The sequence below is a fragment of the Abramis brama genome (assembly GCF_963993115.1).
Source record: "Abramis brama genome assembly, chromosome: 7".
Classification (NCBI taxonomy): domain Eukaryota; kingdom Metazoa; phylum Chordata; class Actinopteri; order Cypriniformes; family Leuciscidae; genus Abramis; species Abramis brama.
Genome location: NC_139969.1, coordinates 40672401 through 40699938, shown reverse-complemented (window position 1 = coordinate 40699938; position 27538 = coordinate 40672401). Strand labels below are relative to the sequence as shown.

At 40.9% G+C, this 27538-nt stretch overlaps 1 protein-coding gene across 4 annotated transcripts in view; it reads left to right on the top strand.

The window, feature by feature from the left end:
* The window catches only part of LOC311087281 (uncharacterized protein), a 180046-nt gene that overhangs the window by 117805 nt on the left and 34703 nt on the right, over positions 1-27538 (top strand). For 2 of the 4 annotated variants that reach the window (XM_084120578.1, XM_084120579.1), the window contains exons 24-30: positions 181-351; positions 9289-9462; positions 9735-9908; positions 10178-10351; positions 10767-10940; positions 11205-11366; positions 11950-14264. In XM_084120578.1, coding sequence (XP_083976704.1) covers positions 181-351; positions 9289-9462; positions 9735-9908; positions 10178-10351; positions 10767-10940; positions 11205-11366; positions 11950-12022 — 1102 coding nt within the window. In that variant the 3' untranslated portion in view covers positions 12023-14264. Of the gene's footprint in view, positions 1-180; positions 352-9288; positions 9463-9734; positions 9909-10177; positions 10352-10766; positions 10941-11204; positions 11367-11949; positions 14265-27538 lie in introns of those variants that run through there. The other 2 variants (XM_084120580.1, XM_084120581.1) reach the window with 2 other exon arrangements.

Below are 27538 nucleotides of genomic sequence, written 5' to 3'. Positions count from 1 at the left end.
TTCTGCTCTATGAGATGTTTCTGTTCTTATGAGTTTGCTTTAGGACTGAGTGCCGCTCTAGTTTCTTTTAAATTTATATTTATTTGTGTATTATGTTCAAAGAAATTTTTTGTGGATTGTATCAATCATTTTTGTAATGCAACAGACATTTAGTTGAGAACTGAATCGCCTCTTCTGCAGGTTTTTGAGTCCTGCTGCAGAGGAAGCCTGTCAGTATGTGAATAGAGTTGTGGGTAAAAACCCGTTTCTCCAGAAAGAGCTGAATCTGAGTGGACATGAACTAGGAGACACACGAGTGAATCAGATCGCTGCTCTACTGCAGGATAAACACTGTCAATTCAACACACTGATGTGAGTATTGCTCATTTATTTATAATATTACTTTACTTTTAGTTGTAATGTTAGCTGATGATAATATTTCCTCACTTGTTTGAGTCAGAGCAGTTTTTTCCTCAGCATCACACAGAGCCACAACAATTTAAAGTAATAAAATTAAACAGCCAATTAAAAACATACAATTAAAACGTGATATCAAGCTTTAAATATTTGGTTAAGACAGACAGTTGGATCATGGGTCAATAATTATTTCAGTTTCTGAAGAGGCAGAACAATGTTTTTTGTGACATCAGAATTAGAGATGTTCATAACTGCTTTCAATTCAATGTTTGTATTTCACAAAATGTAAAATGTCTAATTTTGGTGCAGCATATACTGTAACTTGTAAAAATTGAACAAGTGCATTTTAAAAGTCTGTGATCAGTATCTGCCTGTAATAAGATCCACTGAACGCTAGTGATGGGCGCTTTCGAAACACGCTTCAAGAAGCTACGAAACCTTTACGAATCTTTTGTTTCGAATCAGTGGTTTGGATCATGTTTCAAACTGCCAAAGTCACATGATTTCAGTAAACGAGGCTTCGTTACATCATAATTGTTTCGAAACGTTTGGAAATGTCAGGATGATCAATGTTTGGATGATCTCTGTGAACTCATGAATCATGCAGATTTACTGAGATTGAACAAGTGTCTGTGGGTTTAACCTGATCTCGGATCAGTTTTATTAATTTGTAGTCGTTTTAATTAGACAATAGTATAATTAAAAGGAATAATAATAGTTAATAGTTTCTTATTGGCCAGTTTAGCTGAGCCATCCATAAAATAAACAAAACAAGCACTGAAAATTGATAAAAGAGCACATATTATATAGACACTTGATATTTAATCATATTAGATGATTAGTTAATTGCATTTGATAGATTTTACTTTCAATAAAACATTTGTAATGGGTTTATAGAAGGTGTTTTTTTATGCAGTTTAACTGGCCAGCGTGCCATTTATGGAGTTTTTGGCCAGCGTGCGTCGTTTCGATACTACATGCTTGCACGCTTACTGTTCGTTCACACCTCCGCTGGTGAGAGCGGCAAAATTCGCCGCCCTGCCAACGACTCCGCAGAAAGATTCAGGGATGCTCTGACATAGATCAAATTACTTGACTGAGTTCTCTGGAATCCTCTCAAGCGGAGGACTTCTACATTCCGATTGGTTGCCGCCAAACCGCGTCATAGCTCATTACCATAAAGTTGACCTGATTTAAACTCTTCTCGCCGCTCTCGCCGTCCAAGACGCGCCATGCCGCCCTCGCCGCAGCTCGCCGCAGCTCGCCGCCGACTCACATTGAAAATGAATGACTTCCGGACACTTTTGACTCTCTCATCGGCGGCGGTGTGAACCCACAGTTACACTAACGCTTCAAAACAGTGAATCATTTTGCGAAGAAATTGGTTTAATTGATTTGAAGCTTTGAAAAGCTTTGTTTCTCCCATCACTGCTGAACACAAGTGCAGCTTTATTCAAATAAACGTAAAAAAAAAAGAAAAAAAAAAAAGACTTGACTGAGAAACAAGAAGGTCTCCAACAGCAGTTACAGGGAACAAAGCCAGACAGAATTAGAATTAGAATTAGAATTTCTTTATTGTCATTGTACACAAGATACAACGAAATTGCAGAGCTTCTGCATAAGGTGCATGGTACATAAAAATAAATAAATAAAAATATACATAATACGAAGTGATGTACAATTAAAATATTTAAGCTAAGACAATGAATAAAGAAAAAGAACATAGAAAGAGTTGCTTGTATATATATATATATATATATATATATATATATATATATATAAGAGTAATAATAATAATAATAATAATAATAAGCCACAGTTTGTCAAAATGGTTAATGCCCTAATATGAGGTAGACTTCTGGCTCTGAATGAGAATATAAAAAACATTGCACAAAAAGTGAAGATATTTCACAGAAATACAAGACTGTACTAGACTGAAGGTATAAAGAAATGGAGATTGCACAGAAATATGATACATAAATACACATATTGTACTGAGTAAGATGTCAGTGCATCCGAGTATTCAGTACATATGTGTGTTCAATGTAATTATCGCTCTGGGGAAAAAGCTGTCCTTGAGTCTATTGGTCCTTGACTTAAAGCATCTGTAGCGCCTACCAGAGGACAGCAGTTTAAACAGGTGGGAACCAGGGTGAGAGTGGTCTTTTCCAATGTTCTGGGCTCTGCTGAGGCAGCGGGAGTTGTAAAGGTCCTTCAGGGAGGGAAGAGGGCAGCCAATGATCCTCTGCGCGGTGTTAATGATCCGCTGTATTCCCTTTCTCTCTGCCTCAGTACAGCTACAGTACCATACTGAGATACAGTATGTCAGCAGGCTCTCCACTGCAGAGCGATAGAAAGTCTCCAGCAGCTTCTCCTTTAAGTTGTTCTTCTTTAACACTCTCAAGAAGTGAAGGCGCTGCTGTGCCTTCTTGATGATTGCTGTGGTGTTGGCTGACCATTTCAGTCTGCTGAGATGGTTGTGCCAAGGAATTTGAATGTTTGAACCCTCTCTACGCAGTCTCCATTGATGTAGAGGGGAGTGGGGTCTTCCCTGTGCCTTCTAAAGTCGAGGATGATTTCCTTTGTTTTGGTGGTATTTAGTGTCAGGTTATTGGCTGAACACCACTCTGACAATCTCAGGATCTCATTTCTATAGGCAGCCTCATCCCCCTTTGAGATTAGACCCACCACTGTAGTATCATCTGCGAATTTGATGATGTTGTTCTGGTGATGGACTGGGCAGCAGTCATGCGTATAGAGAGAGTACAGAATTGGGCTCAGCACGCACCCTTGAGGGGAGCCAGTGCTGAGCATGCGGGTGGAAGAGAAATGGGGACCGAGTTTAACAGTCTGAGGGCGGTCCGTCAGGAAGTTCCTGATCCAATTAGAGGTGAGTAAAGGAAAGCCCAGATCTGTGAGTTTGCTGAAGAGGATGTCCGGTATGATAGTATTGAAGGCTGAACTATAATCAATAAAAAGCATCCTCACATAGCTCTCCTGATGTTCCAGATGGCACAGCGCATTGTGGAGAGCTATGGCTATTGCATCCTCAGTTGATCTGTTAGCTCTATAAGCAAACTGATGTTCATGGAAGGTGAAGGGGAGGCAGGTTTTCAGGTGGTGCAACACCAGCCTCTCAAGGCACTTTGTGATGATCGGTGTAAGGGCAATAGGGCGATAGTCATTGAGGCTATCCATGGCTGATTTCTTTGGTATGGGGATAATTATGGAGGATTTCAAGCAGGATGGAATTGAAGCTTGTGTAAGAGAGAGGTTGAAGAGGTTTGCGAAGACTCCTGAGAGCTGATTAGCACATCCCTTGAGCACCTTCCCTGGAATGCCATCAGGGCCAGAAGCTTTCCGTGTGTTCACTGTTCTAAGCACCTGCCTCACTTCATGCTCCTGGACAGTGAGTGGGGGGGTACCAGGGTCTGGTGTAGGCTGAGGTGGTGTGGTTTTTTGCAGCTGTGGTTTGTCAAAACGAGCAAAGAAGCAGTTCAGTTCCTCTGCCAGTGGAGTCGAGCTGTTTCCTGCTGCACAGCTGCTGCCTCTGAAGTTTGTTAGGTGCTGGAATCCCTGCCATACCTGTTGTGGTTTGCAGTCTGTGAAATGATCTTCTACCTTATTTTTGTAGTCCCTCTTTGCATCATTAATTCCTCTCTTCAGGTTGGCTCTAGCAGCACTGTAAAGAGCTCTATCACCTGACCTGAAAGCAGCTTTCCGGTCTTTAAGGAGCTTGTAGACTTGGCTGGTCATCCAAGGCTTCTGGTTGGGAAAAACCCGGATGATTTTATTCACTGTGACGTTGTCCATGCAGTACTTGATGTAGGCCAGTACCGCCTCAGTGTGAACAGCCAGGTCATGATGTTTAAAGACTTCCCAGTCAGTGTGTGTAAAGCAGTCCTGGAGCTGAGAGAGTGCATTTTCGGGCCATATAGAAACAGTCTTTGTGAGTGGTGTTTTCCATCTTCTGAGGGAGATGTATGCTGGAGTAAGAAGCAGAGAGAGGTGGTCTGAGTGGCCTAGGTGAGGGAGAGGAATAGCTCTATACGCATGTTTAATGTTGGTGTACACACGGTCCAGTGTGTTATCCCCTCTGGTCGGACATTTAACATGTTGGAAGAAATGTGGAAGTACTGTTTTCAAATCTGCCTGGTTAAAATCTCCAGCTATAATGTGTACTCCGTTGGAATGAGCACATAGCTGTTTATTTATGGCATCTAGCAAGAGAGCGAGAGCTGTGCTAACATTGGCGTCGGGTGGTATGTAAACAGCGGTGACAATCACTACTGTTAGCTCTCGCGGTAAAAAGAACGGTCGGCATTTAACAGTCATGAATTCCAGGTCCGGAGAACAGTGGCTATCTAGGATTATACTATTGTTTGACCTGTCATTGTGCACAAATATACACACACCACCCCCTTTGCTCTTACCAGAGTCGTTGTTTCTGTCACAGCGATGTAAAGTGTGACCCGCCAGCTGCACTGCAGCGTCTGGGATCCTTGGGTGAAGCCAGGTCTCAGATACTATCATAATGCAACAATTGCGGATGTAGTGGTTCCCGGCGATGTAAAGCTCCAGTTCGTCCATTTTGTGAGCCATGGATCTTGCATTGGTGAGAAACATACTTGGTAGAGGAGGCTTATGTGGTTGTTTTCTGAGTCTCGCAAGAAGGCCGGCCCGGCAGCCCCGCTTTTGTTTTCTTTCCCGACGCCATCTGCGTCGTCTGCCAGGACCGACAACAATCCACGGAGATCCCGGTGGTCTGGTGATATCCTTCGAGATATTGTGTGTGCGATAAAAGTCAGGTGTGACTGTAATCTTGTGTTGAAATCCAATGTCTAATAAGTTCTGACGGCTGTAATTATGCTTCACAGAAGCAACAAACAAAAAACACACGAGAAAACAAACAAAAATGCACCAAAAGCGAGAGCTGTAAGCCGCTGCGTCCGTACGCACCGCCATTTCTGCCATATATTCCGCCATATAAGACAATGGTAACATGAAGGCAGGGCCCTACGCAGGATTTTATAAAAACTGAGGACCCAATTGATGTTGATGGTAATGTTAAAAGCATGTCAGTGGACAGTAGCATAAAATATTTGTCAAGCAGAAAACAGATTCTTAAACATGAGAATCAGGTTAAATGTTGCAATGAATAATCCACAATACAAAATTGAAATGCAGAAATGTTATGCTTATTGTTGACAAAACACAATCACTTATTACAAACAGGAATGAGAAATGATTCAATGGTTATTTTGCATAGATGTTACATTTCAGTCAAACGCCAATGCAATCCTTCTGTGTCCACACTAGAGGTCTGCACGGGCTTTAAACTGAAGCCCGAACCCGGCCCGTACCCGCGGTCATTTAACCCGACTCGACCCAACCCGACAATTACATTTACATGTTAAGCCCGAACCCGACCCGAACCCGAGGTCCACTCTGTTTCTCACAGCAAATACCATTTTTGCAATATGTTGTATTTAATGATTGCTTGAAACGGTAAACAAATACATGTAGGCGCAGCGGCCCTATCAGTACAGCAGTAAGAGAAAAACTTACCAATTACGTAACTTTGCTGAGGTCGAACAGGTGTAACAGTCACAAATTTCTCTGGAACTCAAACTTTAAACTTTAAAAAGTTCACGCAGTGTTGCAAAACTATTTACACAAATATATCCTTCTCAGTATGAGTTATGAAAGAAGAGAACGGCATCGACAGTCTGTGTAGCCTATGCACATTGCACATCTGCGCACGCATGTACTTTCTCTCGCGCGCGTGCCGGTCACCACAACACAGCAAGCAGGAAAAAAAAAACCTATTTAGTTTTTCTTAGTTACAAACCGGAACCCGACCCGAACCCGAGGCTGTTCATTAAACATTAACCCGAACCCGACCCGAAACCCGCACATTTTTCGGGACCCGTCGGGCTCGGGTCGGGTAGCAGACCTCTAGTCCAGACGCATATGAGCAATATGTGTGAGCATCAAAGATCAGTTTCAGCAACTTGTTTCTATCCTGAATGAATCAATGTTTTTGGACTAATCAGTTCAATTAATGGTTCAGTTGCTCACTCATAAAGACAGTCATGTGTCGCCCCCTACTGGCTTAATGATGCAAGTTGCACAAACACAGACAAGTGGAGTAATACAGTGAAAAGTCCCAGTGCTGATACTGGTGAAATATTCGAACACATTTGAGGTATACAAATATATTATACTATATTATTATACAATAATACTATTATGGAAATATATTTAATAGGTGCTTGTGCTGTTAAATTGAGCTCATAGTTTCCGCTGTATTAGCGAAGAACATTTATCTGTGTTAAATATGAATCCATTGTAATAATGATAATCTCACCCTGGGCACAGTATGCAATACCTGCTCTTCCTCTCTCATCTCCATCACATTCTCTCTTTCTTCTCTCAGTCTCCTTATCTTCACCTGTATGTCTTCCCTTCCCAAAGCTGAGCTTTGATTGATACAGTCTTTGCAAACTGATTATTTCTGTGGGTTGTTTAAAACTTCTATCATAAAACAGCTGTTTATTTTCGCTGCTTACATCATACCTCACACTTTATGACCATTAACTGAAGCGTGTCGTGAAGCGTCGCGCTGGAATTCGTGCTCGACTCACAGCTTCTGTGAACATAAAGCCCGCCTACTTTGATTTGATTGGTCATCTCAAACATTTTGACATTGACGAGTGTTGTTAGTCCGCTGAAGCAGCTCAGATGAGGTCGTTTATCGTGGTGATGTGCAATATCATTACAGCACCAAAGTAGAGTTAATATTAAGCAATTATTTCACAACCTTCATTATATAGACCATATATAGCCCCTTTTCAGCTGCGCTCGTTGTCTTTTGACTTCCGGTCTGCATTTTCTCTGCGATCTTGCATATTTATGAATGAACGGCTCGTTTTAAAATCTTCCCGGTCTACTGACATTTAAGACATCTGCTTAAAACATTACCATGCTCATGATAACTTTCATTAACTCTACAATAAGTAAATCCACTTCACCAGCTAATTACTCCTCGACAGCGATGCCATGGAAATATACAGAGCGACCGCAAAAACAGAAGTTCAAAGACAATATTCTAAAGATGCTGCGCGCTTGTTTCTCTGGCGCATAAGGTCTATACACGTAGAAAAATTACCAAGGTCTGGACCTCAATGGTGTGTACGGCCCTGCATGAGGACTAAATATACACACAGACACTATTAAGCACACAAGAAATACACACAGACACTATTAAGCACACTATTAAGCACACAATGAACCACATTTTTCCCAGTGAGCAAACCAAAGGTGACATTGACACGAAAGAACCTTAAAGTGTCATGAAACCCCCTGTTTTAGCTGGTCGTTCACATCTCAGAGCTGGAAAAGTCTGAGGAAATGTGTGTGTGAAGCTGTGGAAAAGTGGGAGTGTAGAGGGCAGGTAAAGGGGAGACAACAACCAATAAAACACAGACCTGCAACACACTCATTATACAGACACATGAATATTAAAATATGACTGCAGAGGGAAATAAAATAAATGGATCTGAAGGCATCTTGATGCATTTTAAAAATATAACCCCTATATAACACACTCACAAGAACGAGGGAGAATTGCAGAAGAATGTTTAAAAGATCTAATAATATTTTCATTACATTTATGAGCACTATAGTCTCTGAGTCTGAACAAATGACACGTGTCAGTTTAACACAGAAATAATAAAGACATAGTTACTCTTGTCCATTGTTCTTTTAATTGTCGTCTACATCATTGTGTTCTTTGTATCAGAATAATCCGTTTTATCATCGCATTCATGATCAGATGTACGGCTGTATCAGTGTCTTTATTTGCACATATATTTAATTTGAAGAAGAGCGGTGCTGGTTCATGTTTAGAGCACTAGAGTATATGAAATATGTCCATAAAAACTTTAAAAGCGCTTGCTCCGGTCCGTATATGAACTATATGATCCGCGTTGCGAGCGTTGTTAAACTCATCGCGGCAGAAACCGCTCTCATGCTCCACATGTTGTTTGAATTCTCCGTTGTGACGCGATGATCTCATGAGTAATACAGCGCAGTGATTGGATTGAACAAGCTCTTTCTCATGAATAAATGCAGAGAGTCGCTCAGAACCGGCTGACTGACAGAATCGTTCTCTTCAGCCCCGGCAGCCAATCACACGCCCTGAAAGCACACTTCTACCTCACATTCAGCCAATCACACGCTCCGAAAGGTCGCTTCTACCTCACATTCAGCCAATCACAAGCTCCGAAAGCACGCTTCTACCGCACATTCAGCCAATCACATGCTCCTAAAGCACGCTTCCACCTCACATTCAGGCAATCACACGCTCCGAAAGTACGCTTCTACCTCACGTTCAGGCAATCACACACTCCGAAAGTACGCTTCTACCTCACATTCAGCCAATCACACGCTCCGACAGCACGCTTTTACATCAGATACCGTGACGTCGCTTCCACTTTACTTTTCAGCCCGGAAGAACAAAATTGCTCAGAAAAACACAAAAATAACCAATTTCCACTTATTGGTAATACTTATGAGTGCTTTTATTATTTTCAGTGATGTGCAGCCTGTACATATCTGTTCACATCTCAAAAAATGTGTTTTAGGGGGTTTCATGACATTTTAAAAATTATATGAAATGAATGTGTAAACTAACATAAATAGATCAAGACAACATTTGTATTGTCACAATGTTGGTAGTATACTTAAATTAACAATGTGTAGTCTTTCTCTATGTTACCTGAACCTGGTTTTCACTGTTTATTTGTCAGCAAAAGTGCTGGATGAAGGTAAACACGTTAGTTGATCATCATAAATCTGATTCATTTCCTTTTCTCTTTCTGTCTTCAGTCTGAGTGATTGCAGTATTACAGAGAAACAGAGTCTCATCCTGACTTCAGCTCTGAAATCAAACCCGTCACACCTGAGAGAGCTGGACCTGAGAGAGAATAAACTAGGAAACACAGGAGTGAAGCACGTATGTGCCGTACTGAAGGACTCATACTGTAAACTGGAGAGATTGAGGTCAGTCACATTCACATACAAGAATCAAAATGCTTAAAATCACTCCAACAGTTTAAACTAAAACACTTTATGCTCAGTATCTCACAATGAGTCTAAATTCACATATTTCTGCAAATATTTTCACCTTAGTATTTTGTGATCTGTTGAAATAAAGATGAAGATCTCTCTTCCTCTGTTTTATTTGCTGATGAAGATGATGTGACTTTACAGAATAAAGAGTTTTCTTTTCTTCTGTCTTATTTTCTTCTGTCTCTCTCTCTTTTCTAATGTAGTTTAAGAGGCTGTGATATGACAGATGAAGGTTGTTCTGATGTCAATTCAGCTCTGAAATCAAACCCGTCACACCTGAGAGAGCTGAACCTGAGTAGGAATAATCTAAGAAACTCAGGAGTGAAGCACTTATGTGACGGACTGAAGGATTCATACTGTAAACTGGAGAGATTGAGGTCAGTCACCTTCACATACAAGAATCAAAATACTTAAAATCACTTCAACAGTTTAAACTAAAACACTTTATGCTCAATATCTCACAATGAGTCTAAATTCACATTATATTTCTGCAAACATTTTCACCTTAGTATTTTGTGATCTGGTGAAATAAAGATGAAGATCTCTCTTCCTGTGTTTTATTTGCTTATGTAGATGATGTGACTTTACAGAATAAAGAGTTTTCTTTTCTTCTGTCTTATTTTCTGCTCTCTCTCTTCTAATGTAGTTTAAGAGGCTGTGATTTGACAGATGAAGGTTGTTCTGATGTGACTTCAGCTCTGAAATCAAACCCGTCACACCTGAGAGAGCTGGACCTGAGCTGGAATAAACTAGGAGACTCTGGAGTGAAAAACCTCAGTGATCTACTGATGAACCCACAGTTCAAGCTGGAGAAACTAGAGTTAGTATCATTATATTGTACAGCAATTACAGTGTGACTGAAGTTTATTTATTTGAAGACAGCAGGGCTTATGTTTCATTGTTTATAGCAGTGCACTTTCTGGGTTTTCCCTATTGCTCACATTTTTATGTTTTTTTTATTTCTTTTATCTAGATAGTAATTGTTTAATTCCCATTATTTGATACAATGTACTGATTGTGTACATGCAGAAATCTGCCTTTTCAACAGAGAATAAAGAATAGAGACGTCAAAGTTAAAAAATAGTTAAAAATGAAAGAGAAGAAACAGTGTCTTCCAGCGCACAGAACTAGTGTGACTGGGTTTCAGAACAGACTATTGGAAACTAAATGCTGCTGTAGCTCTTCAATAAGATGATCATCATAGATATGAACTATTGTTATTTCTCTGTCTTCAGTCTGAGTTATTGCAGTATTACAGAGAAACAGAGTCTCATCCTGACTTCAGCTCTGAAATCAAACCCATCACACCTGAGAGAGCTGAACCTGAACGGGAATAAACTAGGAGACTCTGGAGTGAAAAACCTCAGTGATCTACTGATGAACCCACAATTCAAGCTGGAGAAACTACAGTTAGTATCATTATACTGTACAGCAATTACAGTGTGACTGAAGTTTATTTATTTGAAGACAGCAGGGCCTATGTTTCATTGTTTATAGCAGTGCACTTTCTGGGTTTCCCTATTGCTCACATTTTTATGTTGTTTTTTAAACTAAAACACTTTATGCTCAATATCTCACAATGAGTCCGAGTTCACTTTATATTTGTGTAAAATTCTTCACATTCATGATTTGTTTGTAATATAATCTCTCTTCCTCTGTTTGTGTCTTTCTAGTCTATATGACTGTGGCATTACAGGTGTTTCTTCTTTAACTCAGTCTTTGACTGACTCAAAAGCACTGCAGTTTTTAAAAGAGCTTAATCTGAGACTCAATAAGATAGGAGACTCAAAGCAGCGGCTCAGAGATGTAATACGAGACTCAAACTGTGTCCTGAGGTGAGGAAACATCACTTTGAGATATTAAAGAGATCTTCATTTACCTCTGATATGTGAACAAACCTTTCAACCATTTGTGAAAGGAAATTATCAGTAAGCTTTATTGCAACAAAGGGTTTGTGTGAGAACAAAATGTGAAGTTATTGAAATGTTTAACACAAAGGAGGAAAGAGAACAAAAGCTCACTGTCACAGCTTTATAAATCAACACCTGCTTTATTAACTGTGTCAGTAGAAGTGAATCATTTCAGTGTGAAAATAGACTTGGTCAGATTGTAGGAAAACGCTGCACACACATCAGTGCAGTTCCAGCTTTAGCTCCAGCTCACATGAGAAATGTCTCTGTCTCTAGTGTGTTTTTACTGTGACAAGCAACACGTCACACTACTTTACACTTACTTTACTCTTAGTTATTTACTTAGAGCCTACAAACATGTTTAAACTAAGAGGACAAACGGCTTTAACTAAAGGTTTGTGTTTGAACTCAAAATAACATTTGTATTTGCTCCCTGTGGTTTATTCCATACACCGTACACTTTGTTCCACTGAACACTGATTGTTTTCTCTTCTGTTCCACTTTACAGAGTAGATGAAGATCAGTGGCCAAACGTCAGTGGATTGTTTACATCAAGGTTTAAATCTATGAAATCATCATGAGAGGAACAGAAACCATCAGGTGATCCACAGAAGAGTCTCACTACTGTCTATGAGGAGAAATAAATGTGTAAATGTGTTTCAAACAGGTGGAAGAGACTCAGACTTCACAATTAAATAAAGCAGCGTGTGTGTTAGCATGCGTATTAGAAACATGTGATATTGAATGATTCATGTTGGTTTATTATTCAGCCAAATGATGGTTTAGTTGTAATTAAAGGTGGAACAGAGGAAGAAGCTCAGATGAGTGTCAGCAGAAATCTTCAGTATCAGGCCTGCAAATATAATAATGTTTGGATTGAACTCATCCATAATTATTAAAATATTTCTAATCATGAACGTGATTGTCAAGTATAGCACATAAATGTTTCAAAAGATATAAAGTTTACATGCAACTTTTAAACATTTACATTATCTCTCTAACATTTTATACACAGAATATCTTTATTGTTATTGTTTTATTGTATATGAAGTTAGTTATGTGTGTGTCTGTTGCTGATGCACAGATCTACAGTATATTGTCTTTGTTCTGTGGATGAAGTCTCTTCTCCTTGAAGAATAACAAATTTTAAGAATCTATTTCAAATATGCTTCCATACATAACATCACGGTAAAGAATATTGTATTTAGCTTTTAAGGTTAAGATAATGATTCAGCTCAGCAAAGTTGCAATTCCTGTTTTCTCCTCATTGTCTTTAATGGCCCTTGGAGTCCCAGTTTCACTCAGACTGATGGGATTAGCACACGAATGATTTGTCTATGCAATTTGAATGATAGTGTTATGCTGACTGGGCCTGTTTCTCTTGAGCAAGCCAGATAACCTGCCTAACCGGTTTTCACTTGATATGAGTCTGATCACTGAGAATCTCACCTTTTGTTCTGCAAATGGCTTTCGGAGCCCAAATGGCTCTTGGAGCCAAAGTCCCAGCTCCAGACGTTGAATCGTTAGGCTGATTGGATTAGCAATGCAATAGACTGTTATGCTGATTGAATTAGGATTGGCCAGACCCTCAGTCTAGGGTGTTTTACCTAAACCTGTATACTCATTTACATGCTTTGTTTGAATTTGTCTCCACCTTCAAAAGTCCCTCCTCCTAAAATGCCAAGTTATGTTACTTTAGACTTTGGTGACTGCAGCTACCGACAGCTCGTGTTCTCAATAAAAAATCCTGCTGAAGAAAGAACCAAGTCTCCTGGTTTTTGCTTCGAAGAAGGAAAAAGTTTCCTACATCCTCTACAGACCGACTAAACATTTTTACCAGTGTAACACTGTCAAAGTCAACCAAACACCATAAGAGTTGTATCACTAAATATTTAGAACTAGGTTCGACTCTTGGGAGGATAAAAATTAAGTTTAGGCCAAATAGTGTAGATCAGCAACAGCCAGCACATTTATTGTACATAGAACAAATTAAATAAAAAAAATGCCAAATATATTGAGGTCTCGTCACAACACTCTGAAAAGGGGAAAAGCAGTATTTAGTCTAGGTTGTGTACGAAAAGTCCAAGAATTAAAAAAAATGAAAATAAGAAAAATAAAATGTCCAAAGTTCTCCTCGTTCCTTGGAAAATTGGTGTGTGTGTAAAGTTAATTGTATTTAAGGCCTTTTTTCTACTACCCGGGTAGTGTGTGTATAAAGCAACAGCTTAGCTGTAATTGAATGGAATCCCACGATGCAAACAGATGCAAACTGGTCCGGGTTGGACGTCAAGTAGAATGCAGTAGGACCTTCTCTAAATCATGGACTGGCTCGCCTTGGCTCACAGCTCATTTCACAGACCTTTTCACAGGATGGAATCAGGCAACAACAAAAAAAAAACAGTCTACACAAAACACAATTTACAGTTCACAGTTAACATCTCTCAAAATTCAAATATGATTTTTTCTTCATTCAATAAACTCCTTATGAAATCGCAAAAGCATCACTCACATGTTTATACACGTGTTAGCTCAGCTAATTAACATCAGTACACGTGAGATTAACGTCAGTACACGCGAGCATACTAATTAAGCACACAGATTTATCATCTGCAACTTCAAAATACACTTTCATGTATAAATACATTATTTGTCCTCCATATGTGTACAGGAAACATCATAAAATAAATGTATCAAGAATCAAATCTATCAGTTTCCCCGATCTCCGTTTGTATAACGTGAATTTAAATACAAAAAAAACATTTTGACTTTCATTAAACATCACATTTTAACTCTGACTGTTTTTTTTCTATTCAGTATAACATATATACAATTTTGATCGTTAATCAGTTAAAGCACATCAACTAAACATTTCTTTAAACACAGAAACTCACCAGAGTTCGCAGAAGTTTCTCAATAGAATCAAATGGAATTCCTTTTGGACTCACAAACATACTTCATAAGACTTATGGAAAGTTTAAACTCTTTTTGTTCAGAAAAAACACACTCTTTTTAGTAATTGCGGCACTGCAGGCCTTCTTATGGCCCGGACTAAATGTATGTGAGCCTGAAGTGGCCCATATGATAAATAATGAATGTGAACCTAAAGTGGCCCACACATGTCATAGCAAATATGGCCCGATTACATTGCAAAATAATTTGGACAGCATTTGGCAAATGAATGGCACAGTCAGCACTGGCTAACCAGGGTGTAAGCCTTATGGCACAGTAAGCAACGTGTGTGTGTGTGTGTGTGTGTGTGTGTGTGTGTGTGTGTGTGTGTACTGTGCAGCACAAACACAGACGTGCACTAGCTCTTACAGTCAGTTAACTAGTTGTACATGTTGGTAGAGTGTCTGACTGAGATTTTTTATTTTATTTTTTATGGTCTTGGAACGTAACTGAATATTACACTGAGATACTTTGTGAGTTGCTGTATGTAAAAATCTTTGCTGTGGTTTCAAGCAGGACATATTCTTGGGTCAATTTTTTTTTTTTTCATCTTGGAACACAATTCCTGTCCAGAAACCCTAACCCTACACATAACTTATCCTTAAAGAGGGAAATGACAGGTAAATAACCAGCACCAAACCCTGGTTGTAAGCATAAACTTAACATAAAGTGTAAACTTGTCACTCAAATATGATTTGTTGATTGAAATGCAGGATTAACAAAGATGTTTATCCAGAAACATATTTGTTGAAATCACATTCACCTGTAAGGCAGTGTCATCTTATAAACTGCTTGACTCTGATATTCTTAAAATAAAAAAAAATAAAAAATAAATATTTAATTTGTCTTACATTTTGTCTAAATATTGAAATTTATATGATTTTTTTTTATAAATAACAATAGCCTATCTGTATATCAATTGATAAATTAATTTATGAGTGAGTAAATTAATGACAAATCAGCACAAACTGGTATGAGAGCATTTTACTTTTATTTTAAAATTAACCTTTTCCAACCCTTTTTTATTATGCATTCATGAAAAAAAAAAAAAAAACCCTAGAAAACCCTTAGGCTTCTACTTTGTTAGAGATAAGTTAAGTAAATTGTAGTTGATCTCTCTTTTTTTTTTTTTAATTATCTCCACCGAATGCAAAGACGGCTTCCGACGCACCGGATGTAACTGGGCGATTGTGCATGGAGCCTATTGTATTTGTAGCTGGCTAAATTCAAACTGGTTGGAGGTTTCTTATTTCCGGCCCTTTAAATGTAAAATTAGCCACAGAAAAGAGAGCGGAGGATTGTTGTTTGGAGAATTGAAAGAAGTGGAAAACTGCACAAGTAAAGTTAAGGTAAGATTTCATAAAAAATAATGGATAAATGTTGGCTGTTGGCCAAATCTTGTAAATCTTTCTGTTGACGATTTATTCAGTTGGAGTATTGCATGTTATGTGATATTAGAGTTCTCTTACGAGAGGTCTCTCGTACTGCGTAAGTATCTTACGCTAGGGGAAAATCTCTTTTCCGCGAGATATTGAAGCCAAAAATTATCCTTAATTTTGTAATAATGTAAAACGCGTTGCAGCAGCATGCAGCTCGCGTGCCTATTGGCTGACCTGCGGCAACTGCAGCAGCCTATCGAGAGAGGCCTCTCGTGACATCAGATCCAATGAGGGCGCTTTGCGCCCACTGCATCACGTCCCACCGAAACAGGCGTGGCTTAGGCCTATAAATACAGCTCGACAGGCTGATAGAATCTGATTTTTCATCTCTTCAGCGAAACTCTCGCATCGCTGGATCCTGTGAGGAAGAAGCCGCGCCGTCAGAAAAAGCCTTCTGCGGGACGAGCCTTTGCATCTGAAGCCGCTGGTCGACAACTCGCCGCCTTCAGTCACCGTTCCTGCTACGCTATCCGGCGTATTATATCCTTTTCTCTGCTAGTGTGTTCTCGCCGCTGCAACACACTCTTCTAAAAGAGTAATTTCCTCCGAGTCGTTGTTTCAAATGCCTCGCACCTCACTTCCCGCTCTCTCTCTCCCTCTGTTCGAGCCGCGCAAACTGCGCCGTTCACAAGGGATGTCAGAAGCAGACAGTCACGGGGCTAGTTTTCTTTACGTTACAAGAAAGCTACCCCGCCCTTGCGCCCCATTCGCGCGCGTCACTCACCGGCGAAAGGAGAAAAGAGAGTGTTTTAGTCCCGCCGAGGCCGGACCAACCTCCATTTCTCACACATTTCTCAGTCCCCTCTTAAGTTCAGGTGACTGGAAATATCAATATTGCAGCAAACGAGCCTGTTATAATACATGCACGCCTGCAAACAAACGCCGACGCAAAACATGATGACGCTCTTCCCGCTCTCTCTCCCTTTGCTCGTGCCGCGCAAACTGCGCCGTTCACAAGGGATGTCAGAAGCGGACGGTCACTGGGCTAGTTTCTTTACGTTACAAGAAAGCTACCCCGTGCGTCGCCGGCGAAAGGAGGAAAGAGAGTGTTTTTAGTCCCGCCGAGGCCGGACCAACCTCCATTTCTCACACATTTCTCAGTCCCCTCTTAAGTTCAGGCGACTGGAAATGTCAATATTGCAGTAAACGAGCCTGTTATAATACACGCACGCCTGCAAACAAACGCTGTCACAAGACATGTTGACGTTCTCTGGCTATTCGCCTATTACGACCCCTCTTCCCGCTCTCTCTCTTTGCTTGAGCCGCGCAAACTGCGCCGTTCACAAGGGATGTCAAAGTGGACGGTCACGAGCAATGTTCAGCACCCCGCGTGCCTCACTCACCGGCGAAGAGAGGAGAGAGAGTGTTTTTTAGTCCCGCCGAGGCCGGACCAACCTCTAATTCTCACACATTTCTCAGTCCCCTCTTAAGTTCGGGAGGCTGGAAATATTAATATTGCAGTAAACAAGCCTGTTATAATACACGCACGCCTGCAAACAAACGCCGACACAAAACATGACGCTCTCTTATATGCTCACGCGAACTGGAAGCTTATGTGTTTCCCCCTGTGGCTCAGTGGCGGAATCTTAGGCTTTCGCGCCAGAGACCTGTGTTCGAATCCTGGGTCTGGCGGCAGATAAAAATTATGCCGTCAAAGCTTTTCGCTCTGTCAGTCCCCTTAAAAGGCGACTGCAGATGTGTATTTTGCAGCCAACGAGCGCGTTGTACAACCTGCTCGCCTGCACCCAAACACCGTTTCTATGGCAACTCAGATAAATCTCATAAGAGTACAACTCTGGTTATCCGGCTCACGCCGATGGTGTCTTGAGTGTACAAAATGTGCCCGCTTCCCAGTGTTCACCCCTACACACAAGCACGGTTCCCCCTGTGTCATTCACTCATGCAGAGCCCACTCTAGAGCTGGCGTATGCCGCTCGAGTGTTAAATGTAGGAAATGTGCCCACAAAACAGTGCCCACACCTACTCACTGCCTGCTCTGCTACACTTTTATCCCAGGGGACAAAACCTATAAAGCCGACACACACCGGCTATGTTGTAAGTCTTGTGTCCGCCCGTGAGCGCCCTCCAGGGCTCGCACTCATAAAATCGACTCATTTCGATTGTGCAGTCCTGCCGTTCGGCTTGTCCCTAGCACCCCGTACACTTACGATGTGCATGGATGCGGCGCTTGCACCCCTGAAACTTCGGGGTATGCGAGTTTTGAACTACTTGGACGATTGGCTGATTCTAGCTCGATCACACTCAGAGCTCATAGAACACAGGAACATATTACTCAAACATCTCGAGAATCTAGGTCTCAAAGTCAATTGGGCGAAGAGTTCACTGTCTCCCAGTCAGAGAATATCTTTTCTGGGCACAGAACTGGACTCGCTGTCTATGACAGCACAACTGCCACAGTGCAGACTGAATAATCAGCGCATGACGAAATCCTTCCGCTGCGGCACTATAGTCCCGCTCAGAGAGTTTCAGAAAATGCTGGGTCTTATGGCCTCAGCATCATCAGTACTCCAGTTGGGTCTGCTTCGCACACGCCCACTGCAGGTCTGGCTGAAAGCGCGAGTACCGCGTCGAGCGTGGACCTCCGGTCTTTTTCGCCTCAAGGTCGATCAGAAATGCGTCTCAGCTCTGAAATCTTGGAGAGCGACCGACTGGTACCGGTCAGGTGCAAGCCTGAGGACTTCCTCGAGTGTGAAGGTGGTGTCTACGGACGCCTCCACCTCGGGATGGGGAGCTCTGCTCGAGGGCAGACCGTTCTTCGGCCAGTGGTCAGAACGGGAAAAGCTTCTACACATAAACTGCCTGGAGATGATGGCAGTCAACAACGCGCTGAGGCGCTTTTGTCCCCAGATAAAAGGACACCACGTCTTGGTCCGTTCGGACAACATGACGGTGGTGGCCTATATAAATCGCCAAGGAGGTATCAGGTCCCGAAACCTTTACAGGCTGACGGAGCGCCTCCTGGTCTGGGCTCAGCACAATCTGCGCTCGCTGAGAGCAGCGCACGTGCCAGGCCACCTGAATATAGGACCAGACAGACTGTCCAGGAACAATGTTCCGACAGGAGAATGGTCTCTACACCCGCAGACAGTCCAACTGCTGTGGAAGAAGTTCGGCAGAGCGAAGGTAGAACTGTTTGCGTCTCAAGAAAACGCTCACTGTCCGGAGTTTTTCTCCAAGAGCAGGGATGCGCTGGCCCATGTCTGGCCCCGCTGCCCGCTCTATGCTTTTACCCCCGTCACGCTCAGTTATTAGAGCGAATCAGGGAAAATGGATGCTCACTGCTACTCGTGGCTCCGCTCTGGAAGAACTAGGCCTGGTTCCCAGTTCTGATGTAGCTGACAAGCACTGCCCCATGGCCAATACCAGTGAGGAGGGACCTCCTCTCTCAGGCCGAGGGCTCGATTTGGCATCCTCGCCCAGAGCTATGGTCCCTACATGTGTGGGTTATCAACAGGTACCCGCTAACCTCCCGGTGGGAGTGTTAAACATGATCACGCAGGCTAGGGCCCCATCTACCAGACGGCTCTATTCCTCAAAATGGTCGGTGTTCTCTAGCTGGTGCACAGCTCGTGGCATATCACCCCCAGACTGTGGGGTGACGGAGGTTCTCTCCTTCCTACAAGAGCTGCTGGATAAGGGCAGGACCCAATCCACGCTCAAGGTTTACGTGGCGGCCATAGAAGCGTTTACTAAACCGGCGCTCGGCCAGTCACTTGGAAGGAACGATTTAGTCATCCGCTTCCTTAAGGGAGCTAAGAGGCTGAATCCTCTTAGACCTCCTTCAGTCCCCGTGTGGGACCTTTCTACGGTTTTGGAAGCCATGAAAGGTGCCCCATTCGAGCCAATCCAAACGATAGATATTAAACACTTGTCTTTCAAGACAGTGTTTCTTCTGGCTCTCGCTTCAGTGAAGCGCATAGGGGACTTATAAGCGCTCTCAGTGAGCGCGACGTGTATGGAATTTGGACCAAATGACTCGAAAGTCATACTCAAACCAAGGCACGGGTACCTTCCAAAATCCCTCAACACACCGTTTAGGGCGCAGGTGATTTCCCTGTCAGCCCTGCCGGCCTCTAATGAGGAGAAGGACGCAAGCTTCCTTTGCCCGGTCAGGGCATTAAGGGCTTATGTGTCTCGCTCGACTGTCTTCAGACAGACGGAGCAGCTCTTTGTTTCGTTCAGCGGACGTTCTAAGGGACTAGCTGCGTCGAAACAGAGTCTATCCAGATGGATAGTTGATGCTATAGCGCTGAGAGGCATGGCCTCGTCGTGGGCCTGGTCCAGTGGGATTGCCTAGCAAGATATATGTATGGCGGCAGGCTGGGCCTCCCGGTCTACATTTATAAGGTTTTATAACCTAGAAGTTCCCGCCTTACAGGCCAAGCTGCTGTCGGTCTAAATCAGTATAGTTTGTTCTGATGCTATCGGCTCAGAATACTGAAACTGCTGAGCGCTGCTCGCTGATCGACTGAATAACTCTATGGGCAGTGTGTAAGACCCACAATATTCATCAGTTCAGGCCGAGTTTTTTGCCCTGTCTGTATGGAATACTATTAATGTAATTTGCGCCTTATAGGACGCTACTAAATCTGGGAAAAAATGCTGTTCTAGCCCCCTTTTTTCCCGGACTCTCTGTGAGTTCCCTGGTGATCGTGCACTATATGAGCCCCGGGCACCTGCCCTTGGGACTTTGGTGTTGGATCTCAGCACGCACGGCGTTTTACATTGGGTTCCCCTAGCGTAAGATACTTACACAGTACGAGAGACCTCTAGTAAGAGAACGTACTCGGTTACTAACGTAACCTCGGTTCTCTCTAGAAGAGGGAACGAGTACTGCATATCTTAGCCGTGCATGCAACATGCTCTGGTTCGCTTCGGCGATGAAAAACCAGATTCTATCAGCCTGTACCAGCTGTATTTATAGGCCTAAGCCACGCCTGTTTTGGCGTGAATTAATCCAAATAAATGACTTTAGTTTTTAGATCATAAAATTATTGATAGACATTAGAAAACAACTATACACTTAATTTAATTCAAGTATGCTAACAAAACTGTGTCGCACAGACATTTCTGCTCTCTGTTTCTGTCAATAAATAAAAACTTGACATGTTCTCTTAAATTATGGTCAAGTATATTTAAAATCCTCAACATATTTAATCTCACTCATGTATATTAAAGACATTGTAAAAACTAATGTGAGCCAGTAAAATAAAATGATGGTTAACTATAAAACTGTTGATTATGTGAGTGTGTGTATTTCTGTGGAGGATTAGATAAAGACACAGATGTGTTTCACACACAGTTGATCCTTCTTTACTAAAGTGTTTTCTCTCTCTCTCTGTTCTTTGTGTCATCAGTGTAAGATCAGGCTCACATGTGTCCAGCTCTGTGTCTCTGAAGAGTGATCGGTCTAAAGGTCATCCACCAGACTTCAGTGAGAAAACACCATAATCTAATAAAAGGTATTTTGTGTGTTTACATTACATTATAGGGTTGTATTATTTGTCCACTATTTGCAACATTAAACCTTTTCAAATGAGACTAAAGTATCTCCTGTACTAAAGTGTTTTCTCTCTGTTCTTTGTGTCATCAGTGTAAGATCAGGCTCACATGTGTCGAGCTCTGTGTCTCTGAAGAGTGATCAGTCTAAAGATTATCCACCAGCCTTCAGTGAGAAAACACCATCATCTAATAAAAGGTATTTTGTGTTACAAATTTTTTGTCACACATTGACTGTGTTTAAAAGTTGTATCAGTGAATACCAATCATGAAACATGTTTAGATTAAATATTTGTCAGAGTATTCACAGCTAATGCTTATTTCTCTTTCTGTAAAATATCAGTTAGTATTTTATTTTACTAATTTGATTACAGGCTTCAATATGAGACATTAGATTCAGACGTTCAGACTCACAGGAACCATGAGAATTTCAAAGACAATCTTCTAGGGATCTTCCAGGTAGGAAAACACATTTTTATAAATGTTTAATATTTGCAACAAACAAATATGTTATTGAACAAAGAAATGTAATTAAAAGGAAAAATAAGTGATCAAGAAAAATGTAAACACATTTTAGCAAAACTTGGTTAGCATGTTAGTCTTTTAACTGGATTTTTTATGTACATATATTATAATTACTGAATAAATAGTGTTGACCAAATGAAGATGTACAATTTTGCTTAAATTCTGTTACTCTGTCTTTTCTCTTACTTTTGTTTGTAGGATCTTGAGAGCAAAATAATCACATTTCTGAAGAATGAGCTGGAGAAGTTAAAGAAAATATTACAAAAAGAGAACACACAACACTTTGTGAAGGACTTTAATGAGAACAGATCCAGTATCAAAGAATCAGCTCTTGATCTCACACTACATTACCTGAGAGAGATGAAGCAAGATGAAGCTGCTGATGCTCTAGAAGGTAAGAGACTCATGATCATCTGTCAGATTGTCTCTCATCAATGTAGGAGAGAAAATGAAGACTAAAACTATCTATTTTCTGTTCCTGTTGAAGGATTCAAATTTAAGAATCTATTTCAAATATGCTTCCTTACATAACATCACGGTAAAGAATATTGTATTCAGTGTTTAAGGGTAAGATAATGATTCTGCTCAGCAAAGTTGCCTTTCCTGTTTTCTCCTCATTGTCTTTAATGGCTCTTTGAGTCCCAGTATCACTCAGAACTGATGGGATTAGCACACGAATGATTCACTGAGAATCTCATCTTTTGTTCTGCAAATGGCTTTCGGACCCAAATGGCCCTTGGAGCCTTATGCTGATTGAATTAGGATTGACTAGACCCTCAGTCTAGGGTGTTACCTTAACCTGTATACTCATTTACATGCTTTGTTTGAATTTGTCTCCACCCCCAAAAGTCCCTCCTCCTAAAATGCCTATAAGATACCATGTAAAGTTATGTTAGATTAGATCATGTTGGACGTTTCTACAGCCGCGTACAGAGGAGTTCTCAATAAAGAATAACTTCTGTTGAACGCGATCCCGACTGTCTCACTGGTCTCTGCTTCGAACAAAGAAAAACTTTACAACAGATCAGTTTATTGCTAAGTTAACCGATCAGAACAAACAATTGCAGACTCACATGTCCTGTCTCAAGACAAAGGTGGGCCATAACAAAGCCTCAACCAAATGTGATTTAGAAGACCAACAGTCAGATGAAAGCTATCCTGATTTACAGTCTTTTGATAGTATAGAGGACAAGGTCAATGCAGATGTAAATGCAGTTGAAGTGTGCGGAGCTAGACAAAAGCCTCAGGGAAAAGGTGTTCATACAGTTTCATTTGCAACCCCCATATTGCAGCCACAAGCAGTCAAAACATCTTTAGGTCCTAAGGATATAGATAGACTCTCCCAGAGTTTACCCTCAGCACGCACACATTTTTCTGAATTTAGAAGAGCATTGTTCAGTAAAATGCATCTTTACGACATGTCGTTGCCGGAAGTCACACAGCTGATGTCACAAATTCTAACTGAATCTGAATTCAACAATTTTGAGTCTGCTGTTACTTCCGAACTGCAACATGTCAGTAAAGGCGATTTGAGAGAAGGTGTTTTGAAAATCCTAAAGAATATCTTAGGACCCAAAATCGATTGGTAGAAAATTACCAATTGTGTACAGAAGAAGGGGGAAACTGTTTGTGAGTACACAGAAAGATTTTGCCAGACCGCTGCCGCTTACAGCGGAATCGCTGACACTTCAGAGCAGGTGCTAGGTGATAATGGTCCCCTAGTTCGCGCATGGTTTCAGGGTCTTCTGTCAGAACATAAAAAGGCCTTGCCTTACTTAGAACTAACATGGTCCAGTAGAACCCTGCAAAGCAACTTGGACAAGTTAGCTACTTGGGAAAGAGACTCTGATGTAAAGGCAAGAGTAAAAATTGCAGCAGCTTCTTTTAAGGTCAATTCAGAGAAACAGAAACGCAAAAGTCCTAGAGAAGCCAGTTGTTCTTACTGTGGCAAGCACGGACATTTTGGAAAAGAATGTAGAAAAAACAAAAATAACTTAAGACAAGTTAACAACGTTATGCAGATTGCACTACATTTGTTTGCTACTTTGAAGCAACCCCTCCCCTCGTCACTGGACTCGTGGGTAAGCTTTTTGAGGTGTTAACCATTTGGGCTGTGATTGCTTAATCTCCCCAGTAACTCACAACAAAGATGAAAGACTTATTGACTGTCACAGCCTTTGTTTGGGGGACATTCAGTATAGTCACGGCCTTAAATGTTTAACTGCAGAACATTACAATCAGACATCATCCTCTGTTAATGATGTTTATTAGGACTGATGTTTCACTGGAGAATGGAAATGTGCCAATTTTCTCACACACTGTACAGTGTGTACACAACACAGGGACAGAATAGGACACGGACAGTGAGGAGCCCAGGAAGAACTGGAAGCAACAGGCTTTCGGGGGCCAACCCTGTGGTGAAGATTCCCTTATAGGCCCTTCCCAACCATTAGTCCATCCTTACCTCACTGGTCCATAGGTGTCAAATAAATTAAGAAATAGGGAAAGAATGAAACGACAACAGTAGACTCTGAAAACGATAGAACCATAGTGTTTAAACTGCTACAACCGTAGTGTTTTGAAAAAATACTGCTCTCTGTTTTTCTGTTTTCTGTCTTACAGTGTGCAGATAAAACTTGATGGTCTTTTTTTTCGAGATCCATATGCAACGAATGAACGAATATTCTGCGTATGAAGCCCCAACCTCAAGAAGACAACCAGACCCACTGCTGAACGAACTATCACAAGAGAAAATGAAAAATACACAACGCAGAGAAAATTCACGGACCCTAAATTGCATGTTTGTTTCTGTGTCAGCATGCAATTACAGATGAACAACACAGAGCAAGTTATATGTGCCTGTAACTTACACCAGTTACAAGAATGAACTTTACGTGTCTAAATTTGTATTTTTGTGAGAGTTTTTAAGAACTATCAAAGAGGGGACTGAAGGATTCAAATTTAAGAATCTATTTCAAATATGCTTCCTTACATAACATCACGGTAAAGAATATTGTATTTAGTGTTTAAGGGTAAGATAATGATTCTGCTCAGCAAAGTTGCCTTTCCTGTTTTCTCCTTATTGTCTTTAATGGCTCTTTGAGTCCCAGTATCACTCAGAACTGATGGGATTAGCACACAAATGATTCACTGAGAATCTCACCTTTTGTTCTGCAAATGGCTTTCGGACCCAAATGGCCCTTGGAGCTTTATGCTGATTGAATTAGGATTGGCTAGACCCTCAGTCTAGAGTGTTACCTTAACCTGTATACTCATTTACATGCTTTGTTTGAATTTGTCTCCACCCCCAAAAGTCCCTCCTCCTAAAATGCCTATAAGATACCATGTAAAGTTATGTTAGATTAGATCATGTTGGAAGTTTCTACAGCCGCGTACAGCAGAGTTCTCAATAAAGAATAACTTCTGTTGAACGCGATCCCAACTGTCTCACTGGTCTCTGATTCGGTCAAAGAAAACTTTACAACACTGTGTTTAGATGAGCTGTTCTTCATTCCTCAGCTGAAATGTGGCCTAAAGAAGAAGTATCAATGTGTGTTTGAAGGAATTGCGAAGCAAGGTGACTCCACACTTCTGAATAACATCTACACAGATCTCTATATCACTCAGGGCGGCAGTGAACAGGTCAATACTGAACATGAGGTGAGACAGATTGAAGTTGCTTCCAGGCGTCATGAAGCACAAGAGATACAGGTTGATTGCACAAACTTGTTTGAAGCACCTGAACAAGACGAGGAGATCCGAACTGTACTGACAAAAGGAGTCGCTGGTATCGGGAAATCAGTCTCTGTGCAAAAGTTTGTTCTGGACTGGGCTGAAGAAAAAGAAAATCAAGATATCAGCTTCATATTTCCTCTTCCATTCAGAGAGATGAACTTAACCCTCTGAGGTCTGAGCTGTTTTCTGGGCCCTGGAGGTGTTCTGACATGCTCTGACATTTGTGCTTATTTCTGTTACTTGTGATATTTTCATGGCTAAAGTCTGATTACACTGTATTCAGCACAAACTCTGCTACAATAATATATCAGCAGCATGTATGTAAAAGTTTGTAGTTTTGAGATAATGACATTTATGCGTGGTTTGTGAAAATACAAAAAAAAAATTGTCACTGAAATAAGGCCATGAAACCCATAGTGATTATTTTTTCACAAGACTTTTGAAAATTGTATCACGTAGCCTAGAATATTTGCTCCAAAACCATGTGAAAATCACCCTGACTGCTCATTCAGATAAGACAATATATTGATTTAAAAATTGTACAACGTGTTTTGTGTGAGAAAGCTTTATGCGGGAGCTCATTAATATGTAAGCTTTTCACACCTGAGAAAGACAAAGACCCTCCCCTAACGGCCCTATTAGGAGCTATCATGCCCTATCATTCTGAGCAACCTTGCACAAAGAATGAGGAGATTTAAAAAAGAATGGCTGTTTGATTGTTTGGATTTATTTACAACACAACATAATCAAAAGATACAAAACAAATGCCAAAAAAGCACTTATTGAAAACAATGATCCAAAGACAGAGTCCTTTGTGCCATTCCTAAAAATATTGTACATACCTTTCATTTCCAAGGTGTTTGATTTTCACTTTACCATGTTCATGTACAGAGACTCATGTGAATGTTGAAGTCAGCAGGACTCAGTGGCATCTGGGCCCTGAAAGAAAAAAAAAAGTGAACATACTGATATCAAGAGAAAGGCCTGCACGATTTTGGGAATAAATTTTAGATTTTTCTGGTTAAAATTGCTTTTTAAAATTCACAGAATACACACACACACACACACACATGTTTCCAACAATATATAATATAATGAACACCAGGTTTGTTGTGCCTTGTAGGCATAGGCTATGCGCAGTGCTGCATAAAATAATAATAACAATAACCTATAGCAGCCTGTAAATCTTCCAAAAGATTTCAGTAACAACTAAGCTAGAGAAAAATATATTGATTATCATATGTTACTTCAAATGTTTCCAATCGTTATGATGATATGAAATGAGATAATAGTAAAAACATGAAGCCGTTTGGTGCGTTTTGCTTTTCAAATGCGATCGCGTTCCAAAATATGATACATTCAAACGCGATCGCGCTGCAAAATATGATACATTCAAACGCGATCGCATTCCAAAATATGATACATTCAAACGCGATCGCGCTGCAAAATATGAAACATTATGGTTACCATATACATATCTACGTTTGAGCAGATATCCACAAACACAGTAACAGTAAACACGGGTCTAAATATTATAATATTCACCATATATCTAGCAACAGTTCAACTGCAATGTGAAATTTATGCAACAATAACAAACTAATGTAAGAATTTCTTACCTTACATCTTTCTTGTCTTCAAATCGCGTTCTTCTTCTTCTGAGTTGAATCCAATGTAAGCTCACGGCGCGTCTTTCAAACTCGACGAAAAGCAGAGACTTGTGAAGTTTTTTCGTGCTTTGTTTTTGAGGTAACGAGCGCGTTCGCGTTCCATGTGGAGATTTGCATGTGAATCTCTTTCGCGCGTGTGGGCGTGGTCAAATTAAAACTAATGAGCAAGCGTTTGAGATACTGGACATCTTGTTGGTTTTATACAAATTACTTAAACAGAGAATATTTGTTTTCAGTTTGATTCCGATCATTTAAAAGT